The 20,333-nt window shown below is 42.4% G+C and overlaps 1 protein-coding gene across 1 annotated transcript in view; it reads right to left on the bottom strand.

The window, feature by feature from the left end:
• Window positions 1-20,333, bottom strand: part of GPR107 (G protein-coupled receptor 107) — a 79,538-nt gene that overhangs the window by 54,351 nt on the left and 4,854 nt on the right. The window contains exons 3-8 of the mRNA XM_063432429.1: window positions 17,706-17,756; window positions 10,762-10,847; window positions 5,849-5,997; window positions 4,614-5,089; window positions 3,738-3,788; window positions 3,536-3,646 (exon numbers count right to left, since the gene is read on the bottom strand). Of these exons, the coding sequence (XP_063288499.1) occupies window positions 3,536-3,646; window positions 3,738-3,788; window positions 4,614-5,089; window positions 5,849-5,997; window positions 10,762-10,847; window positions 17,706-17,756 (924 nt within the window). The remainder of the gene's footprint in view (window positions 1-3,535; window positions 3,647-3,737; window positions 3,789-4,613; window positions 5,090-5,848; window positions 5,998-10,761; window positions 10,848-17,705; window positions 17,757-20,333) is intronic.

Here is a 20,333-nt window from a genome sequence, read left to right as displayed (position 1 = left end):
CGTACTTTCATTCAAGCCTGAAGTTGTAGCTCTGCATGCTGTTTGCCTCAGAACAGCAAGCTACCTGCTGACATCAGAAGTGGTGGCCTGATCCAATCACAATGCTTCCCCATAGGATTGTCTGAGACTGGCAAGGAGGCAGATCAGGGGCAGAGCCAGCACAATTCAAACACAAACCTGACCAATCAGCATCTCCTCATAAAGATGAATTGAATCAATGAATCTCTATGAGGAAAGTTCAGTGTCTGCATGCAGAGGGAGGAGATACTGAATGTTTGGATGCATTTTAGGCAGCCATGACCCAGGAAGGCTCTCTTCATGTGAGGAGTGGCCAGTGAAGTTATCACTAGGCTGTAATGTAAACACTGCATTTTCACTGAAAAGACTGTTTACAGCAAAAAGCCTGGAGGTAATGATTCTACTCACCAGAATCCAATAAGCTGTAGTTGTTCTGGTGACTATAGTGTCCCTTTAATAAAGCCGTTTTTGTGTATAGATCATGCCTCTGCAGTCTCACTGTACAATAACATTTCCATTGTGACATTTAGGAGTTGACGGACACAGCCTGCATGAAATGGTTTCATTTTCAATCAGATGTTAACTAACTCAATTGAACTTTAATTACATACAGGTGGCTTCTGCAAGGTCTAGCAAGCTATTAACAGAGCATGAGATAAGAATCTAAAACAGAATTTGCAATAAACGAAGTGTAAACATTAGATGACTATTTACAAGAAGTGTTTAGGAAGACTGTGCAAGTCATCCTAAATGCAGGGAGGTTTAAGTAGAGCAGCATAAATAATGTGATTTAACTCCTAAATGGCAGATAATTGAGCAGTGAGAATGCAGGGACATGACATATACACCAAAACTGTTTCATTAAGCTATAGTTGATTTGGTAACTATAGTGTCCCTTTAAATTCTCATGATTTATGAAGTTTCAATTCTGTTTCACATTATACCATAATTAAACATTTTTCTGTTTGTTTCTTTTACTTATTCATAGCTCCTACTGCTTGAGATTTAGATATACAAACGCCTTTATTAAGGGAACGGGCTTGCACCATAGGCTAACTTAAAATATCAAAATGGGATGGTTTGCATATGCCCTTGTACCTATACTTGAGTTTGTTCTTTTTGTCTCAGGCATGTTGATATTGATCTTTAACTTCTGGTTAAAAATAAAACATTTTTAAAAAAGGGCATTGCAGAGAACGAACCAGACAAGAGCATAGCAAATTTCAGGCCAAAACTACTGAAAAATGTCTTCCTAAGCTATTTGTTCAAGTTGGCAATACTGGCCTAAAAATTTAGATTTTCCTAGTCAGTTTTCCAGAATTACCAAATTAGTGAATAATGTTAAATGATTTGCAGCATACCCCTAACCAGAGACTTACTTCCTGATTGGATGCTCATGTTTGATCAATTTAAATCTTGGCTTTATGAATTACAGGGAGTGCAGAATTATTAGGCAAGTTGTATTTTTGAGGATTAATTTTATTATTGAACAACAACCATGTTCTCAATGAACCCAAAACACTCATTAATATCAAAGCTGAATATTTTTGGAAGTAGTTTTTAGTTTGTTTTGAGTTATAGCTATTTTAGGGGGATATCTGTGTGTGCAGGTGACTATTACTGTGCATAATTATTAGGCAACTTAACAAAAAACAAATATATACCCATTTCAATTATTTATTTTTACCAGTGAAACCAATATAACATCTCAACATTCACAAATATACATTTATGACATTCAAAAACATAACAAAAACAAATCAGTGACCAATATAGCCACCTTTCTTTGCAAGGACACTCAAAAGCCTGCCATCCATGGATTCTGTCAGTGTTTTGATCTGTTCACCATCAACATTGCGTGCAGCAGCAACCACAGCCTCCCAGACACTGTTCAGAGAGGTGTACTGTTTTCCCTCCTTGTAAATCTCACATTTGATGATGGACCACAGGTTCTCAATGGGGTTCAGATCAGGTGAACAAGGAGGCCATGTCATTAGATTTTCTTCTTTTATACCCTTTCTTGCCAGCCACGCTGTGGAGTACTTGGACGCGTGTGATGGAGCATTGTCCTGCATGAAAATCATGTTTTTCTTGAAGGATGCAGACTTCTTCCTGTACCACTGCTTGAAGAAGGTGTCTTCCAGAAACTGGCAGTAGGACTGGGAGTTGAGCTTGACTCCATCCTCAACCCGAAAAGGCCCCACAAGCTCATCTTTGATGATACCAGCCCAAACCAGTACTCCACCTCCACCTTGCTGGCGTCTGAGTCGGACTGGAGCTCTCTGCCCTTTACAAATCCAGCCACGGGCCCATCCATCTGGCCCATCAAGACTCACTCTCATTTCATCAGTCCATAAAACCTTAGAAAAATCAGTCTTGAGATATTTCTTGGCCCAGTCTTGACGTTTCAGCTTGTGTGTCTTGTTCAGTGGTGGTCGTCTTTCAGCCTTTCTTACCTTGGCCATGTCTGAGTATTGCACACCTTGTGCTTTTGGGCACTCCAGTGATGTTGCAGCTCTGAAATATGGCCAAACTGGTGGCAAGTGTTATCTTGGCAACTGCACGCTTGACTTTTCTCAGTTCCTGGGCAGTTATTTTGCGCCTTGGTTTCTCCACACGCTTCTTGCGACCCTGTTGACTATTTTGAATGAAACGCTTGATTGTTCGATGATCACGCTTCAGAAGCTTTGCAATTTAAGAGTGCTGCATCCCTCTGCAAGATATCTCACTATTTTTGACTTTTCTGAGCCTTTTTTTAAGCTCTGTATAGCCTGGATGCCAAAGAGGATATCTAATGAGCTTAAAAATTAAAATTGCCAAAAAGGCAACTACATTCTAATTTGAAAGTCAGTTGAAGGGGCATGTAATCAATTTTAATTGGTCCATTAATTACAAAAGGTATATAAAAAAAAACAACAAAAAAGTGTAATAGAAGTGTGCATCTATCTTCTTGGTACATAAATGCCTTTTCAGTGTTTTTTTATTTATTTTTTTTTTTACATATTTGTGACTTTGCTAGTTACAATCTTTGCTTGCAAAGATCACACTGGCAGGCTTATTAATTAAAATATGAATTGTTCAGAAGTCAAAAGTAAATTTTACATTTTAGGATTCAACGGCCAAACTGGAGAGAATCTCCAAATGAAATTTATTTATCAGCTTGGCTATTGTGGAAAAAAAAAAGTGAATTTCACTTTCAAATCCCAACAATTCACAAGTTATTAAATAACCCTGCTGTGTTATAAGGTGGTAACACAGTCTTTACGATTATGTAGTAAAACAAGTTCATTTTACCATAGATTCCCTCCTGAAAATACCAGTTTAGGATTAGAACACTTGCGAGCAACAAATAGATGAGGTTTTATTCTCTATAAACAGCAAAAATAATAGAATACAATATTGCAGTATTTTCGAAAGCTTCTTTACTGGAATATAAAATAATTTTTAAAAACACTTATTTTGCATCTGATTTTCAGGAAATAAAACAAGGATCCACACTGGTTCGTTGTTTACTCACATCCAAGTTGAAGGAATGCTGATCTCGAACTGAGCCACTGGCCCCTCCACAACTATGGAAGTACAAGCTGTACAGCCCCTCTAGCTCATCCGTGCTCACGTTAAAGTAAAACTGCAAAAAAAGAAAAGTGGAATAGAAATGGAGATTGTTCCATGTTGCTGGCAGTGCCAATGGGAACGTCTGGAAGATTAACAATACTGACCTGAAAAGAGGCTACACCATCTTTATCCACGCTCATTGGGTGATACTCATCCTGTTAAACAGAAGCAAGAGAGACCATTCTTAGAAACAGAATACTCGAGACGGGTACAACAGACATCTTCTGTGTGATATTAGAAGTGCTGGCATCATTTAAATACATATATTGGCAGCAGAGACAGCTTTCCCTTCTTCAGACAGTTCCACAAGCCTATACGCGTCGGAGAGACAGGAGAATGGACACATCCTTGGAACAAAGGGCTAAAGAAGGGAACACATTAATGCCTACAGGAGACACCTCACTTAATTGGGGCATTCGATTGTGCAGTATAGCAACAGTTAGGGGGCACACTTGGAGGATATATAGAATACCATGGGGGAAGAAGGGTTGCATCTGTCCGTTTGTGATGAGTGTGTGCCTCACTGTTTTTGAAACTCATCCAGAGCCAGAAATACGCTAGTAACCATTACCATATTTCAATTTGTGCAATATTTGTAAGAATATATTCATTTTATTTTTTTTTCTTAAAATATTTTAGTTTTAGAAAAAGTTGGACAGTCAGGCATAGAATAGTACTTGTCACAAATTACAGCAAACCTGTAGTGAATATCTCCTTGACGAATATTCGTGCAGGATCAAGAACGTTTCGGAAGCCATGCAATTTCTGCTTTGTATAAAGAAGTAAAAAATCTTGACTCCTAGACCTAGCTTAAAATAAATCGGGATTTGTGGTCAGTCTGAGGTGTCTACGCAGACCGGGCAGGGAGATGGCTATTGTATGTTCTGTTAAAATTCAAGAGAGGCCTATTCAATTACTTACGGAGCTCTCCCATGGTGGCCACCATAGGAATGCTTGCATTTTGTCAGCCATTCTCTTACCTGGATTTTAACTTTACTTTCATTCTTTTTTTCTTTTACGGTTTTCTGTTTGTCATCATTCTGCTTGTCAGTTTCTGATTTGTCATCTTTCTGCTTGTTCGTTTCTGATTTGTCATCTTTCTGCTTGTTCGTTTCTGATTTGTCATCTTTCTGCTTGTTCGTTTCCAGTTTGTCATCTTTCTGCTTGTTCGTTTCCAGTTTGTCATCTTTCTGCTTGTTCGTTTCCAGTTTGTCATCTTTCTGCTTGTTCGTTTCCAGTTTGTCATCTTTCTGCTTGTTCGTTTCCAGTTTGTCATCTTTCTGCTTGTTCGTTTCCAGTTTGTCATCTTTCTGCTTGTTCGTTTCCAGTTTGTCATCTTTCTGCTTGTTCGTTTCCAGTTTGTCATCTTTCTGCTTGTTCGTTTCTGGTTCGTCATCTTTCTGCTTGTTCGTTTCTGGTTCGTCATCTTGTTTTTCATGTTTATCCTTAGCAATATCTACATGGAATAAAGAGAGAGGGAGATTTATATGCCTATCCCATGATACAAGAATTGCTTGTTCAAACTGACGCTTGGCATACAAGACTAGGGTTTGAAAAATATTTTTAATCATTAAAGGAACACTCCAAGCACCATAACCACTAGAGTCCATTGCAGTGGTTATGGTGACAGGAGTGTCCTGGCACTGTCTCAGAACAATATTTCAAACTATTTTAGCATAGTCTGACATTTGCCTGGGTCCCACCAGTTGCCTGCACTGCATCTGGTCTACTGGAGAACTGATTTTGATGTAGGTATACATTTATTTTCTGATCACATCAGCTGCGTACCCTCACCCAGTGAATGAGCAGAAAGAGACCTATAGAACAAAACAGATATCTGGCTTCTCCAGCTCTGAGATGACCAGATACAGCACAGGCACCCTAGCAGGACCAGGTGAGTATCAAATTGTGCTAAAACGGTTTGACAGATCACACCGGGACAGTATGCCGATGTGAGTACGACGATGAGCAGGGTAAATGTAAGTACTTGATAAAGCAGAGTAGGTGTTCCTATATACACAAACATTCTTTAATTTAATTACAAAAACAGACTTTTTTTTATAGCTTGTTCCATATCGGTCTTTACAGAGATTATTATTATATAGACAATTTAAATAGTGTACTGTTTTGATGAATGATAGTAAAAGTCACAGTATAATTTTTCAATGACATGTACATTTTTTTCTTTAAAAACACAGAAACAGTGTCTTATTACCTGTATCTCTGCGTTTCCTTTCCGGTTTCGGAGGAGCTGCCATAATCTTAGGGGGAGTGCCTTTTGTTGGTGCCACCGTACTTTTTTCCACTGGAGGTACAATTATGATCTTTGGCAGACTGGCAGCACCAGCATTCTTTACAAAAATGCTATACATGGTAAAAGTAAAAAAGATTTAACGTTCACAGCCACCCAAAATAAAAATGAATCTACAACATAATTATGGTGTGTGTAGCGGAACCCCTGCTAAACTGTGCACTGACCAGATTACCCTGTAATGTGTGTGTTTTCCCTACCCTGACCCTGTGTTTCATTCGTTGTACTTGTAAAGCTACCTGCTCCCCGTTCTGGAGAACTCCTACGAACGGGTTCTGTTTGTCTCCCGAACAGGGGACCACCCCAAGATCCCATTTAGAATGTTTAGTTATAACGTTCACACCTCACTAACTAGGTGTGAAAACCGCAAACCGCAAGAGAAGAGTCGGCACGTGCCAACCATGGGTGGCGTCCCATTCGTTAGACTAACACCGTACAGGGGGAGCATTCGCGGATTGCTTTTAGTCTCGTTCGGTTTCCAAACGAGGACCACCCCAGTGCCCCTTTGAGTGTTCGCACAAATCAATTAGAACGTTGGCAACTTGCAACATAAGTGTAAAGCCGCAAGAGAAGTAATTAATGAGTGCTTCCCCTGGGTGGCCACTGTTCGTATGAACGAACGCCAATCAGGGGGAGCATTGGTCTCCCGAAAGGAGATGCTTCCCTTGCCTGGTTTCACACGGGGACTTCACGAACTGAGGAGGTCGCACTGGACACCATTGTGGGGGGGTCCCTGAGATTGGTGGGGACATTCCTTGGGGACAATGGCGGATTGGCGGGGATCTGTAGCTGGGAGTCACAGAGGCGGGAAGCTTTTCCGCGCTGGGACTCCCAGGTAGAGACTCGTGGGATAAAGACCCCTGGTCACCGGAGGATGGGTGGCAGGAACTAGTTCCTGTAGCACGCACAGGCCCCCAGGAGGGAACAATGGATGGCGGGAACAGGGGACAAAGGGACGGAGGTTCCGGTATCTGACCTTCGGGCGGGGGAGGACCCTGGGATGGGACATTGTCGTTGTGTGTGTTCCACCACTTGCATTGGGAAAAGTATAAAGCAGAGTGTGCCCAATAAAGTGTTGTTACCACTGGAACTGTGTGTCATCCAGTTACTGGGGAAAAATGGGTCTCTTCGTTCATTGATAGTGGAGGTAACCAGTCGGGTTACCCATGGTCCACTTCAGTGTGAAATTAAAAAACAAAATAGAAAATATTCTTTGTTAAAAGGGACACATTCCGAGGGGGGCGTGGCCGACCGAGAAACCTACAGGACGCATATCAAGGGAGCTCCATAAGGGCCTCACCGTAACAGGCACGAAAGAGCTGAAAAAACGAACGTCAAGGCAGCTGCTCACGGACCCCCACCCAGTGACAACCATGGGAAGAAAAAACAAGAAAATCCAGAAACCGGAGACACCGAGGCAGCTATCAGGCTATCCTTCGAGAGGCCCGCGCCGCAACCTAAAATGGCGCCCGCTCCTCGATACAGCCCAGAGACCTCGGACGACTCCGAGGCAGAGAGGGAACCCCCTGCCTCGCTAGACCCGGGCGGAGTCGCGTCAGCCACAGACTCTGAGGACGATACTTCTCCCTCCACAAAAGGAGATATAAAAAGACTTCTTGCGTCCATGCAGCAGATCTGGAAAGCTGACATACAGCAGACCCAGGCCGAAATTGGCAAAATCCACAGAAGAGTACAGGAGGTGGAGGAGAATGAGGCTTCCAGAGACCTACAACACAGCCACACCACAAGCCAGCTGGAAAAACTTACCACTGAGGTCCAGATGCTGCAGAAAACTGTGCTCGGCCTGGAATCCAGACACCGCCGGCGCAACATCCGTCTTAGAGGTGTGCCGGAGGAGATAGGAGACGAAGTCCTACTCCCAACTGTGAGGAGGCAGATAGCCTCCATGGGCATTGCAGACAACCCAGCGATCCCCCAGATAAAAGCAACCTTCCGGATTAGAAAATCGGCGACAGCCCCAGAAACAGCCCCCAGAGATGTCATCGCAGTGACCAGCGACATACAGACCCGCTGCGTGATTATGAAACGCTCCAGAGAGATGGGCACAGTGCGGTTTGAGGGGCAATCAGTCGAGATTTACAGCGACCTACCCTTTCAAGTCCTTGCGGAAAAGAAAAAGCTGGCGCAGGTAGCCAAGCGACTCCGAGACAACGCTATCAAATACCGCTGGGACACAGGGGGCTCCTTGGTGGTACCCCGGGGGAAGGACACCCTCACCCTGACCTCCACGGATGACCCACGAGCACTTCTCCAATCCCTCGGGCTGCTGGTTGAGCACCAGGAAGCAACAGAACCCATGGAGTTGCAGCCGAACGCACAAGAGAGTCCAGCAGAGCACTCACGTTCTGACAAGAGATGGACCGCGACAAAGATCAGTAGACTAGCAACCAGACCGTTCATCCACAAGAAACCGTGACCCTTCGACCACCGCCCTTCTGGCACCTATGTAATCTCTGGCCATGGGACCTAAAGTCCACTAGGACAGGTTATGCTTTCAGTTTTCCTTTTTTCTTCCCAAAAGTTCCTATGAAACAATTATACAACATATAGTGTCAAATGTGGTATTACATGACAAAATATTTCAATTACCATACTAATACTATGACAAAGATGATTAATGTAACAATATTTCAATAAAAATTTAAATAAAAAAAAAAAAAAGGGACACATTCAGCACCATACTCACTACAGCGTTTTGTAGAGTTCATGGTACAAAGGTGTCTAAGTGCTGGGGGGTTTTGTGGTATCCAGCACTTGTGGGTTAATGCATGAGCTCCTTATAAGAGGGCTATTGTGGTTATGTATATTGTATTGCTAAGCACTTTATTTCTACTGTATTTATGATCACATGCTTTGTGAATAAAGTTTATCTTGTGCAAAACTTTGGTGTGCTATGGGTTTATTATATATGGTTTCTATGAGCCTGAAGGGGTTATAGGCTTTTCACTCATTTAGCACCCTATATGAAATCACTGTACAATTCACGGATTAAGCCTTGAAAGGTGAGTGCATTTTGTTTTTGTTCTGGGGATAGCCTGTACCCATTTTCACACTCGGCAACTGACCGGGAGATACTCTGAATCGCTACTAAACTAAATCACCAGACTGTAACTGTGCCACGATCCGGGGAAGCTGATGGAGTGCTGCTCAGTCTCCCGACCACCAATCACCGCACTATTTGGAGAGGATGTAAGTGAGGTGAAGACGCACCAGGGGATACCCAGGAGTTACTGGCGCTAGTTTCCTAAGGATTTCAGGAACTACTCGAAACCAGACCTGGAGCAACCACGAAACCGTGTGGAACTCTGCACCAGATCAGAGGATAGCCACGATCTGGTGGAACGTTAAAGTATTGTAGCTTGGGTACCTCCAGTATGGACAGATGGTGACTCGGGGGCGAGATGCCCAGGGATGTGGAGATGCTATTTTGGGAAAGGGAGTTTTAGGGCTTGAATTCCATGGTGGCTGTCTGGGAAGGACACAGCAGGAGGGAAAACAGCCTTAACCATGCAATGATCTCATTAATCAGTGTCAGCCCAGGCAGAGAGGCACCAGGTAGAGGATTGAATTGGTTTACATGGTACTGTATGGATCACCCCCTGAAGGTGAATCCACATCTAAGGGAATATAAATGTATGTAGTGTGTGCTCAATTAAGCAGTTCTGTTCTATCCCTACATTAAAGTGAACCTGTTATGGAAAAATTTACTTACCTGAAATTGCTTTCATATGCATTGAATGGACCATATATCACAAGGATACATAATGTATATAAATGTAAAATACAAAGGTTTACTCAAGTTAAGTTTTTTATGTAAAGCCCACCTCCTGTGCTCTTCCTGGAGTTTATTGATCTTCCCTTCTTGGGATGCATCCCCAAACAGAGCAATTCTCAACAGTGACGTGGGCACACTGGCTTAAGTGCCGTCATGTGATGTCACGTCACTCCGTTCCTAAACTCCCTAGCCAGGGAGTTTCCATAGAAACAGCGCATGTACTGTTGCTATGGGTGGAGACCAGAGGAACCTCCTGTGGGAGGTCTTTTTTGCTCTCCCTAGTTGGGCAATGCTTGTACCTGACAGCTGGGAGAAAAAATAAATACAAAAAAAACTATTTAGGTTTTTCTCCTAATCTATACATTTGCTACAAAAACTGCTAGCACAGCGTACTAAGAACATCTTATGTTCCATCTAAAAAGCGTAAGTTGTTTGGGGCATGGCAGGTTCATTTTAAGCCTCGGCCAATGGTTTGGAGGAAAGGGCTAAACTCTCTTCTGCGAAGACTGCGTTAGGATTCAAACAATGTTGAATCTGCGGTGACTGCAATGGGATTTGCAAGTTATCGCATCCATCCGATAACAATGGAGGGAGGTACTTGGTCTGAGCACGGAAGCTCTGTTACAGAGTCTGTTCCAAAAAGTGCCTCTAACATGGAAAAGAGGCAGTCACCTATGCAAAGTGCCGGTTGTTGCCTTTTGCGATATAGACATTTTTCAGCACATGACATTTTTTACCCTTAACCCTTACGGTTTAATTTCTTCTCTTCTCTGTATGCTCTCTCTATTCTGACTGCCAGGTGCAAAGAACACAGATTATAACAATGAATGCAAGGGGGCTAAGACGGAGGGACCCAGTTGCAGTATATAGAGGGGTGGATTTTTACATTTAATTTCACCTATCAATACATATTTGCTAAATTTATGGAATAAGTAAACATTAAAAGTGAGTCTTGAATGACCAGTAACTGGCAATAGACTACAGAATGATTATGGCACTAAATGATCTGAAGGATACGCACCGTTTTTTTGTGAAATCCAGTTTAAGGAGTGTAATGGAAACGCTAGATGGTATGCCTTTTAATATGCATTCACGCAATTCCTGGTCCTATGGGAAAAAAATAAATTTAAAAAAAAAGTAAAAACCAGAGAAAACAGTGTTAAGAAAAATGCCTTAGGGATATTTATGCCTAAAGAAGTCATGTAGAAATTAATGAGCTAGACCATGGTTCTGCATGCCAAATGTTGTGGACTTCATCTCCCATAATGCTCTTGCAGTCATAATGCTGGCAAAGCATCAGTGAAGATGTAGTCCGCTCCACAACATCTGGAGTGCCGAATAGACAAATAAATTCTATTATAAATTATTATAATCAGAGACGGAAATTTTTTTTTTTTTTTTCTTCCTAAAAAGACAAGTCTCAAATCAATAGTTGAAATTTTTCAATAAGAAGCATTGGGATCCCAATTAGCTCAAGACTTTTACAGGATTTAGAATTAGATTTATGGTAAACTGAAAGCATACACAAGTTTATTTACTAAAGCCTTAATGGTCAGGAATTAAAAGGAAAAAAAAAAGGGTAAGTAGAAAAAGTCAGTCATGTTTTTAAATGTGGCTATTTTGGCCTAAAACCTGAAATTTACTTTGATTCGCTGACAATTCACATTGGTATACATTTTTGAGTAATTATCATGTAATGAGCTATTAAAACACTGTGGCTGTATCATATATGTGGCTCAGCGTGATTTAAATCTATTTTATTGAGCAGTGCACAGTGTCCATGTTTTAACTGAGAAATGCATGATTTTTTTTTAGCGGTTACTCTTCACAAAGTTCAAAGCACTGAAGTTACCTTCCAATCACAAGATAAAAAAACAAACCCTTTAACCCCTTAAGGACCAAAATTCAGCAATAAAAGGGAATCATGACATGTCAGACATGTCATGTGCCCTTAAGTGGTTAAAGAAGTTGCTTTTTTAAAGGTAACTCAGTCACAAATATAGTGATTTGAGTGAAGAATGGAGTTGAACCTGTACATGATGCGGACAATATCGAGAGCAACTAAATTTATAAAAACACATTTATCTGAAATTTGCTTCTATGTCTATGCAGCAATATGTGCATGCATGCGCGCAATGTATGAATGAATGCTCAGATGACCAAGTGGCAACCGAGCTTAATGTATTCTGAATAGTGGTACACGCACAGCAGAAGCAGGAATATGTACAAACTTTTTTTTTTTTTTTTAAGTGTCTTGATGTTACAGCCCAAGTCATGCCTAAAATTCCCTCCATATGGGTTTATTTACTGAAAACAGAATTGTTGCAAACGACAGGCCAAAATAGCCAGGGTAACAGAAGTCTAATTGGAGAATCTTTGAAAACAAGCTATTTTAGACAACATTTTGCCATGTTGATCTCAATGCGCTATAATTTGTAGTTTAGTGAATATCCCTATACATGTTACCTTTACACAGTTTTACAGACTAGATTTAAGCAAATCTGGAGAAAAATACACAGAGAAACACGTTTAACACAAGAGAAAATATATTTTTCAAGCAGAATTTGGGAATCAAATGGAACTGTCAACTTGTTCAGAATGCTAATTTAGCAGAAAGGGTTACATTTCAGCATGGACATCTTAACATGGCTAAGTGGAACTTTAACCCCTTAAGGACCAAACTTTTGGAATAAAAGGGAATAATGACATGTCACATATGTCCTTAAGGGGTTAAAGGGCATAAAAGGTCATCTATTTCCCTAGCAAACCTATAGCAGAAAACGTCTCTCCTTTTTATTATTTTCAAACTGCAGAAAAAGACAGTAGAGATGCTAGAACACGTGTCACATGCAAACAGTGTTTAGATATCATGGTAATGGCAATGTCCGATAAAGTATAATCATCAAAGCTAATCAATGCATAAAGTAGATAACGAGACACAGAATTGGTTGGCTAGATGTATCAGGAGTCAGATAAGGGCAAATGGGTTACAGTGACTTGAGATTCTCTGCGAGTTCATCAAAAAGTCAGGTAAATCCTGCTGGCTGTATAAGTATTGCCATATTTAATTTATTTCTGGTATTTATAAAACGCCAACAGATTCTGCAGCTCTGTACAATTAGTGGAGAACGTACAATATACACAGACAAATCCAACAGGTAGAGAGAGCCCTGTCTGTAAGCTGATAACTAGCCATTGCAGCTCTTTTCTACAAAGTGCTTAGCTAGATAGCCTGTGAGCTTACAATCTAAAAGATAGATACAGTGAGGATTTCAGATTTGGAGGTGATGGCTGAAAGAGTTAACAGAGATAAGCAGCTATTGGTGAAATATAAAGGGAATGAAGAGGTAATTGAGTGAGAATCCCAAACAGCTGGAGGAGCATGCTATATATTTAGGGGGAACCTGGGTGGGCGAGGGGAGGGTGGGAAGTGGTGAGAAAAAAAAATAAGATACCTTTTAAAAGCCTTATACCCAATGCCAGGTACAATACACATAGATGTAGGGCCAACACAATGAAAAATTAATCCCCGTTTCCAGTCCACCGAACCATAGATGAGTTGGCAGGACAGGTAGACTATCTGTTGTTGATGGCACCCAAAGCTTGAAAAGAAAATACTGTGGGATCTCTTAGTCTGAGGATTTGTCTCTACAAGTTTAGCACAGCCCTGAGTATGGATGTGGGCAGGGTATGTATGTTTCCAGACCTTCTGGGGCTTAAGGAAAGCCTAAGGTAATGCAAGTAAAAGACAAAGCTTGGGGGGCGGGGCATGGCTGCCAACCCGAATGGTCGCATGCAGTGTGAAAAACTCTTGAATTGCCTTAAATCTGAATTTCTGCCTCACCAAACCCAGCCATCTGAAGGCTGGCAAATGGCTAACTCCACCTCTGGAACACCTTGCAGCTTTTCAGACGCACAATGAGCAATCAGCCGGTGGGGGTTATCACGGCCCCAGCACTCACACCCTACCTAGATGCCCTGCGACCCAGCACACGCCCCTGCTGGCCGAATCGGCGGGAGTTAAGATGGCGGGCACAAGCCCTCATACCATGCCACAACGCCTGAGGGAATCCACTCTCACAAGGCTGGATGCAATCTTTATAGACTTTTGGCGCAAGCTTGAGGAGAGAAGAACGAGCGCCAACAAACAATGCTACTCACCCCCTGTGGCCGACGGCTCTGCTCCTGAGGTACAGCGACAGAAAAATCCCACACCTAATAGTCCGGAGGCCCATGGGAGGGTAACCCCCACTCAGCAACCACACACCACAGGGGCCTCACGCTCCTCGGCGGAAAGTCAGATGTCCTAAGGCAACAACTCCATGTCATAACAGCCGAAGGGGGAGATCTAAGGCAACAGCTGCAGCAACGCCAACTCAACTAAGGAGGCATACCAGGCTACAGGCGGATAGGCAAATCAACACAAAGATACTAAGAGCGAGGAGGTCTGCTGGACGCCGCCGACAAGCTCCTGATTTGACCTACTGCCAAAGGCACAACTCACACCCTCGGAGGTATCATACCGGTCACACGGAAAAGAAACATGAGGGAAGATCGCTATCCCAGGTGAAAACTCATGCTACACCACAAGCTATCACTTACCTGGGCTCATACGAGACAGACAAAGCTTTGCAGCTCTCTAGCTTGCCTGGAAACTTCATAGTTCAGGACTACGTACAGCCACAGATGGGCATAGGGTAGCTATTAATGCGGAAACTCACTCGGCCATAGGCCTCCCTCCACGCCAGGCCACACACAGGAGCACTAAAATCATATTTACAACACCTGGCTGAGCAGGCACCCAGAGCAATTATCATGCTCCATTGTCTTACTTTGTTTTATTTTATGACCCACACGGCATAGTGCCATGAGTAATCCCCTTTCATCACAGTTAGGCAAGGCTGTAATGCAGGGATTCTCCTCCACATATAATTGATGACGGGGGCCAATGGCATACTATCTCCTGTGTTAACCCTAGCATGTTATGTTATGTTTTCATTAATTTTACTCAGCTCCTACCTAGCATATAACATGCTCCATGTAATAACTTACTTCTCTTTCAACTTGTAATCACTTGGATCTTCTATTCAGATCCACAGTTAAGCCTGCTTTATCATACATATAAAAATGTGCACTTTCCTCATATGCCATGACAATATCTTGATGCATGTTCCTACTATGCTGGTCGCTGCCGTCATGGCATCTCAAGCCTGTTAGTCAATCGTTGCACAATAAAAAAAAAATAAAAAAAAGACAAAGCTAACCACACAGCCACACACTAACCACACAGCCATCAAACAAGTCTTTGGATTCTCCGGGACTGAGATGGGACTATATTATTGACTATGATAGTCTACCAACAGTTGGAAAGCCATGTTGGGTTTTTCCTTTAAGCATGCAGAAATAAATCCAAAAGAAATATGTAGTTTAATTCCTGAACATAGGGAGTTCCTGTCTCGTGCCTTTGATCTGCTTGGCAGTCCGACCTCACACTGATATAATCTCTAGGTTATATTTTTTACCTTCCTGGCTTATGTATCTTTGCCTTTGGCAAGCTGTAAATTGTGAGATGTCAGTGTTTGTCATTTCTTGTAGAGTGGCTGAGTGCATTACTGCCCAACCCAGTCCAGAGAACCATGCTGTGCGTGGACTAATTTTAGTGTTAATAGATTTTTAAATCTACACAACATGCAAATGAGGTTCACTTAAAAGGCACATTTCCTTTTCATCCAAAAACAAAAACTATCATAAATCTTTAAAATTAATGTACAAATAGAGCTCTATGGCGTTAGGAATGCAAACCTGTATTCTGAATGCTATAGCTTTTCTTAAATTTTAATTGCATTAAAGGGCCACTGTAGGCACCCTGACCACTTCAGCTCTTTGTAGTGGTCTGGGTACAGTGTCCCTATTCATCTTACATTGTTTACATTGCAGCACTAAGTGAGGCTCTAGTTGCTGTCTCCCAGGCAGCCACTAGAGGGCTTCCTGGTTTCAAACAGACCTTTAGTCTGGTATCTGACTCTGGACACTCTCACGCTCTGCATGACTACCTCCAGTGCCAGATTTTTACCCCCATAGGAAAACATTGATTCAATGCTTTCCTATGTGGAGGTCTAATGCGCGCAGCATTTGCTACGCATGCTAATTAGCACCCGCTTGTCGCAGGACGGAGGAGAAGCTTTGACCCAGTCCCGAGGCACTGGTGCTGGGATCAGGTGAGTAAATAAAGGGTTTTATTTACCGGGGAGAGGAGTTGCAAGGGAGGAAGGAGCAATAGTGCAAGGAATACAGCTTTGTATTCCTGGCACCATAGTATCCCTTTAAAGAGGGCAAGACATTGTAACAAAACTTTGGTATTGTAAGTGTATATAGGCTAATTAGCCATCCTGACATGGTCTGAACAGAAACAAGTCAAGCCTGTTTAAGAAGAATGGATACCACTTTCAGTGGAGAAAAAGATTTTTCTAACCAGCTGCTGACCAAATTATTCCAACTTCCCCCATCTACAGGATGACTGATAGTTTAGAGTTGAGCATCTGGAAAGAGTTTATTAAAACAGACTCCTACCTAACTAGTGCAATGCTGAAAGGGAAAATCAAAGCAGCATAACCCTGCTTTACAGCCTGTCTAGAAGATGCAGTGAACTGATCTTTTGAAAATATATATATATTAATAATTATTATTATTATTATTATTATTATTATTATTATTTATTTTTTAGGTCAATCTTTATTTTGGTAGTGCAATGAATAACAGCCACTATGACAGTAAAATGTCAGTAATACAGTATAAGATGAGACAGTCATCCTCCCAACATGATATGTTAAGTAAATTTACTTTACTTTTTTTTTTCTTTTGTGTTCGAACAAAAAGAAACATCATGCTAAGAGTACGGCTGTTAGAACGTAGCATTAGAATAGTAATAATGTGATCCCATGCTTTAGAGTCGGGTCACAATCATATGAATTTCCACTGAGGCCAGCGATTGTGCCCCACTACACAGGTTAAAATCAAGAAATATGAATAAAGATAAACAAAAAGCTTGGGAAAAACAAGCATATTAAGCGTACCAGCAGATTAATTACATGACGTCCAGCATGGACTCTGCGCCATTGAGTCGGGATACAAAAGGCAGGGAGGTCGGCCGCCTCTCCCCAACCTAAAAGTAGGCCACAACCGGACTGCATGGTTCCCGATGGAGTGAAAACACGAATAAAGTGTCTGTGTGGTTGTCCTGGCTTCCCCTATCCACACAGCACACTTTGGTAAATAGATGCGCACACTAGCCAGGATTAACACTCCGAAATCAGTCAAGGTATCGGTATCTCCCGCCTTGCACGTCTGATTCGCCAGATAGCCAAGCCCTGCCCCTGAAAAGTTTTTTTTTTTTTTTTTGTGGTTTCTATTTTTTTCGATTATTTTTATTTTTAAAGGTTTCCTTATTCAAAATATCGGGAATTTCTGTCATTCCCTGTCATATAAATAAACAATACGCCAAAAAAAAAAAAAAAAAAAGCACACTATAACTACTTTAGCATGCTGTAGTCCCTATTGTGCCAGCCTGTGGTAGGCTGCCATCGTTCATGAACAGTTGGACACTTACATGGCTCTGTCGGAGGCCAGTGGCAGTGAAATGCTAAAGCGGACGTTCACACTTCTGCATTAGCATACACACTCTGGACATTATTCATTGCTTGAGGAATGTCAGCTGGCAAACTCAATGAATGTCCTCCAAATTCAGACACCAAAAAAAAAATGATACTGATAATGCAATCTGGAAGTGTAATGCAGTTTATCTAGCATACTAACAACAAATTATTTTATATTACAAAATTTTCCTGCGAATACAAAATCAGTTGATGCTTCACTGCAGGACTCTGTTGTGCTAGACATTTCTCCTGGGACAAAAAAAGAAAACACACAAAATAAATATCACATAATTAGTTATGTCCCCAATCTTACCAGGTATGTAGAAAAGCCATCGTTCTTGGTTCGGTCCAGACTGAATCCAAACTAAGGGTATAAAAACAGAAACGATGATAAAAGTGAGATGATAAAATCAGATCCCCAGGACTCCCACTATCATTGGTTCAATCCAATGCTCCTCATAGAGGAGAAGCAACGGCCTGAATCACATGTGTGGCAAGTGCCACTTACGCATCAAAGTATTGCTATGCTTTCCTATGGGGGATTCCATGTCACATGTTCACATTTTACTTTATCAGTGCTGTGGACGTACCTCTAGTGGTGGTTTTAATGCTGCAGTGCAAACATTGCAGTTTCTAAAAAAAAACTGCAGTGTTTTACATTAAAGGGTTAAAAGGACAAGGACACAGCACCAAGACCACTTCTCTGTGATGAAGTGGTATGGCTGCGTGGTCCTTTAAAAGACAAGTTCATAGTTTGAAAGGGCCAATGATACTGTAATATAAATTGCTTTTATTCCAAATAGCACACTGAGGCAAGTTCAAGTTGTATGTTAAAATTAAGATTTAGAATATTGAAGCTTTTTTAGAAACAGGATGACAGGCATTTAAGACCCAATACGCAACGGGAGTTGCAAAAGACAATTTAAAACAAACAAAATGAAATGTTACATATGAAAGGTCGGAGCAAAAGGCAAGGAAAAAAAAAAACTATTTGAACTTTAAATACAAACATAAAATGAACAAATTTCCAGTGCTGGCACCCATTTACCACCCTATTGAGACAGCAGAAGATATCGTACCAGTGGCGACTAACCCGCGCCCCAATGATCCAACAGGGTGAGACCAAGCACCTGATCCACAACCTCTCGGAAGGAGCAGCCTTACTGCCCACACTCAACTTACCTCCAAAACCCCGACAACTCCCGGGGACGGGACACCAGCCAGGATGCAGCACCAGTGGAATCCAGACACTGCAATCCCTTTCACCCCTCGCCGGATAACTACAGGAGGATATGCAGCGGCCACTATCTGATGAGGACATTGGGACTAACAACCATCAACTAATGCAGTCTTACAGCGCTCTTTAGAACTGTAGTGTTAACTTAAAGTTTGATGTATTTTTGTATTATTCAGTACACCACAAGAGTGAGATCCCACATTCAGATCGACTGACAGATTGAGCTCACTTTACCGCCCCCCCCGTTTGTTACCACTCGACAATACAAATAAAGAATTTTAAAAATAATTAAATTAAATTTCCAAACAGCCTTCCTCCAAGAACATGCTTTTGTTGATGATCTGTTGCTTTGTAACTGAATTTCAACTATTCTTAATGTGAACCTGGCACGAAACTTTAACCGAGATCCAATGAATACATTTTTCTCAGAGATTAAAGCGGCACTGTCATGCCGAATCCCGTTTTTTTTTTTTTAATCCCCCTCCCGCCTCCACTACATCCAATCGACCCCCTAGTCACCCCCAAATGCCCCTAAGCCCCCCACATTACCTTTTTTTATTCTTTATCTTCTGCCCCGATCTTTATTCAGGGCGCCGCCATCTTTGTGTGGGTAGGTGAAGTCCCTGTGGGACACGTCATCTGCTCACACTACACAGACTGTGAGATTCCCGCACATGCCCAGTGAAACACCTGGACATGCGAACGGGAATTTCATCTATTCATTCATCCACCAGACAGACGAATGAATGAATAGAAAAAAATCAGATGAACAAACAAACACTGAGTATCAGTGTTAGTTTGTTCGTTCAGTTTATTACAAGGAGGGAGCTACCGGCGTGCAGCTCCCTCCTTGTAATATGTAACTATAGAAGCGTCAGGGAGCAGTGCTCCCCGCCACTTCATAAGCCCCCCAGGGCCCCCCCTCACTCTATGGGGGTCAATATGACCCCCATAAAAGCACAAGGGAGATTAAAATCTCCCCAATGCCCCTACTCGCTATACCGCGAGTAGGGGCATGTCCACTGTAAAAAAAAAAAAATGGTAATAAGGGGGGGGACGACCAACTGTCCTCCCCCCTGGCCCCCACCCCTGCGCGGTGGGTGGGGGCCCTAATAAAACAATAAGGGGGGGGGGACCTACTGTCCTCCCCCCCCCGGCCCCCACCCCTGCGCGGTGGGTGGGGGCCCTAATAAAACAATATGGGGGGACCTACTGTCCTCCCCCCCGGCCCCCACCCCTGCGCGGTGGGTGGGGGCCCTAATAAAACAATAAGGGGGGAGGGACCTATTGTCCTCTCCCCCGGCCCCCACCCCTGCGCGGTGGGTGGGGGCCCTAATAAAACAATAAGGGGGGGGGGGAACCTACTGTCCTCCCCCCCTGGCCCCCACCCCTGCGCGGTGGGTGGGGGCCCTAAATGAACCCCCCCCATCAAGGTGACTAGGGGTCCCAAGCCCCTAGTCACCCCCCCCACCCAAAACATTCTATCCCCTACCTACCCCCCTCACCCTAAAAATAGTGAGGGGGGAATAAAATAACTAACCTGTAAAAAAAAAATAAAAAAATAAACTTACCATTTGACGTCTTCTTTTTTCTAAATTCTTCTTTCTTCAGCCCCCCAAAAGGCCAAATAAAAATCCATCATACCCATCATAATCCCCCCCAAAAAAACGAGCGCAAACAAAAATTAATCCATGTTCACCCATG

This window comes from Pelobates fuscus, chromosome 9, assembly GCF_036172605.1.
Source record: "Pelobates fuscus isolate aPelFus1 chromosome 9, aPelFus1.pri, whole genome shotgun sequence".
Lineage (NCBI taxonomy): Eukaryota > Metazoa > Chordata > Amphibia > Anura > Pelobatidae > Pelobates > Pelobates fuscus.
Note: the sequence above shows the minus strand (reverse complement) of the source record. Positions and strands in the feature narration are given on the sequence as shown.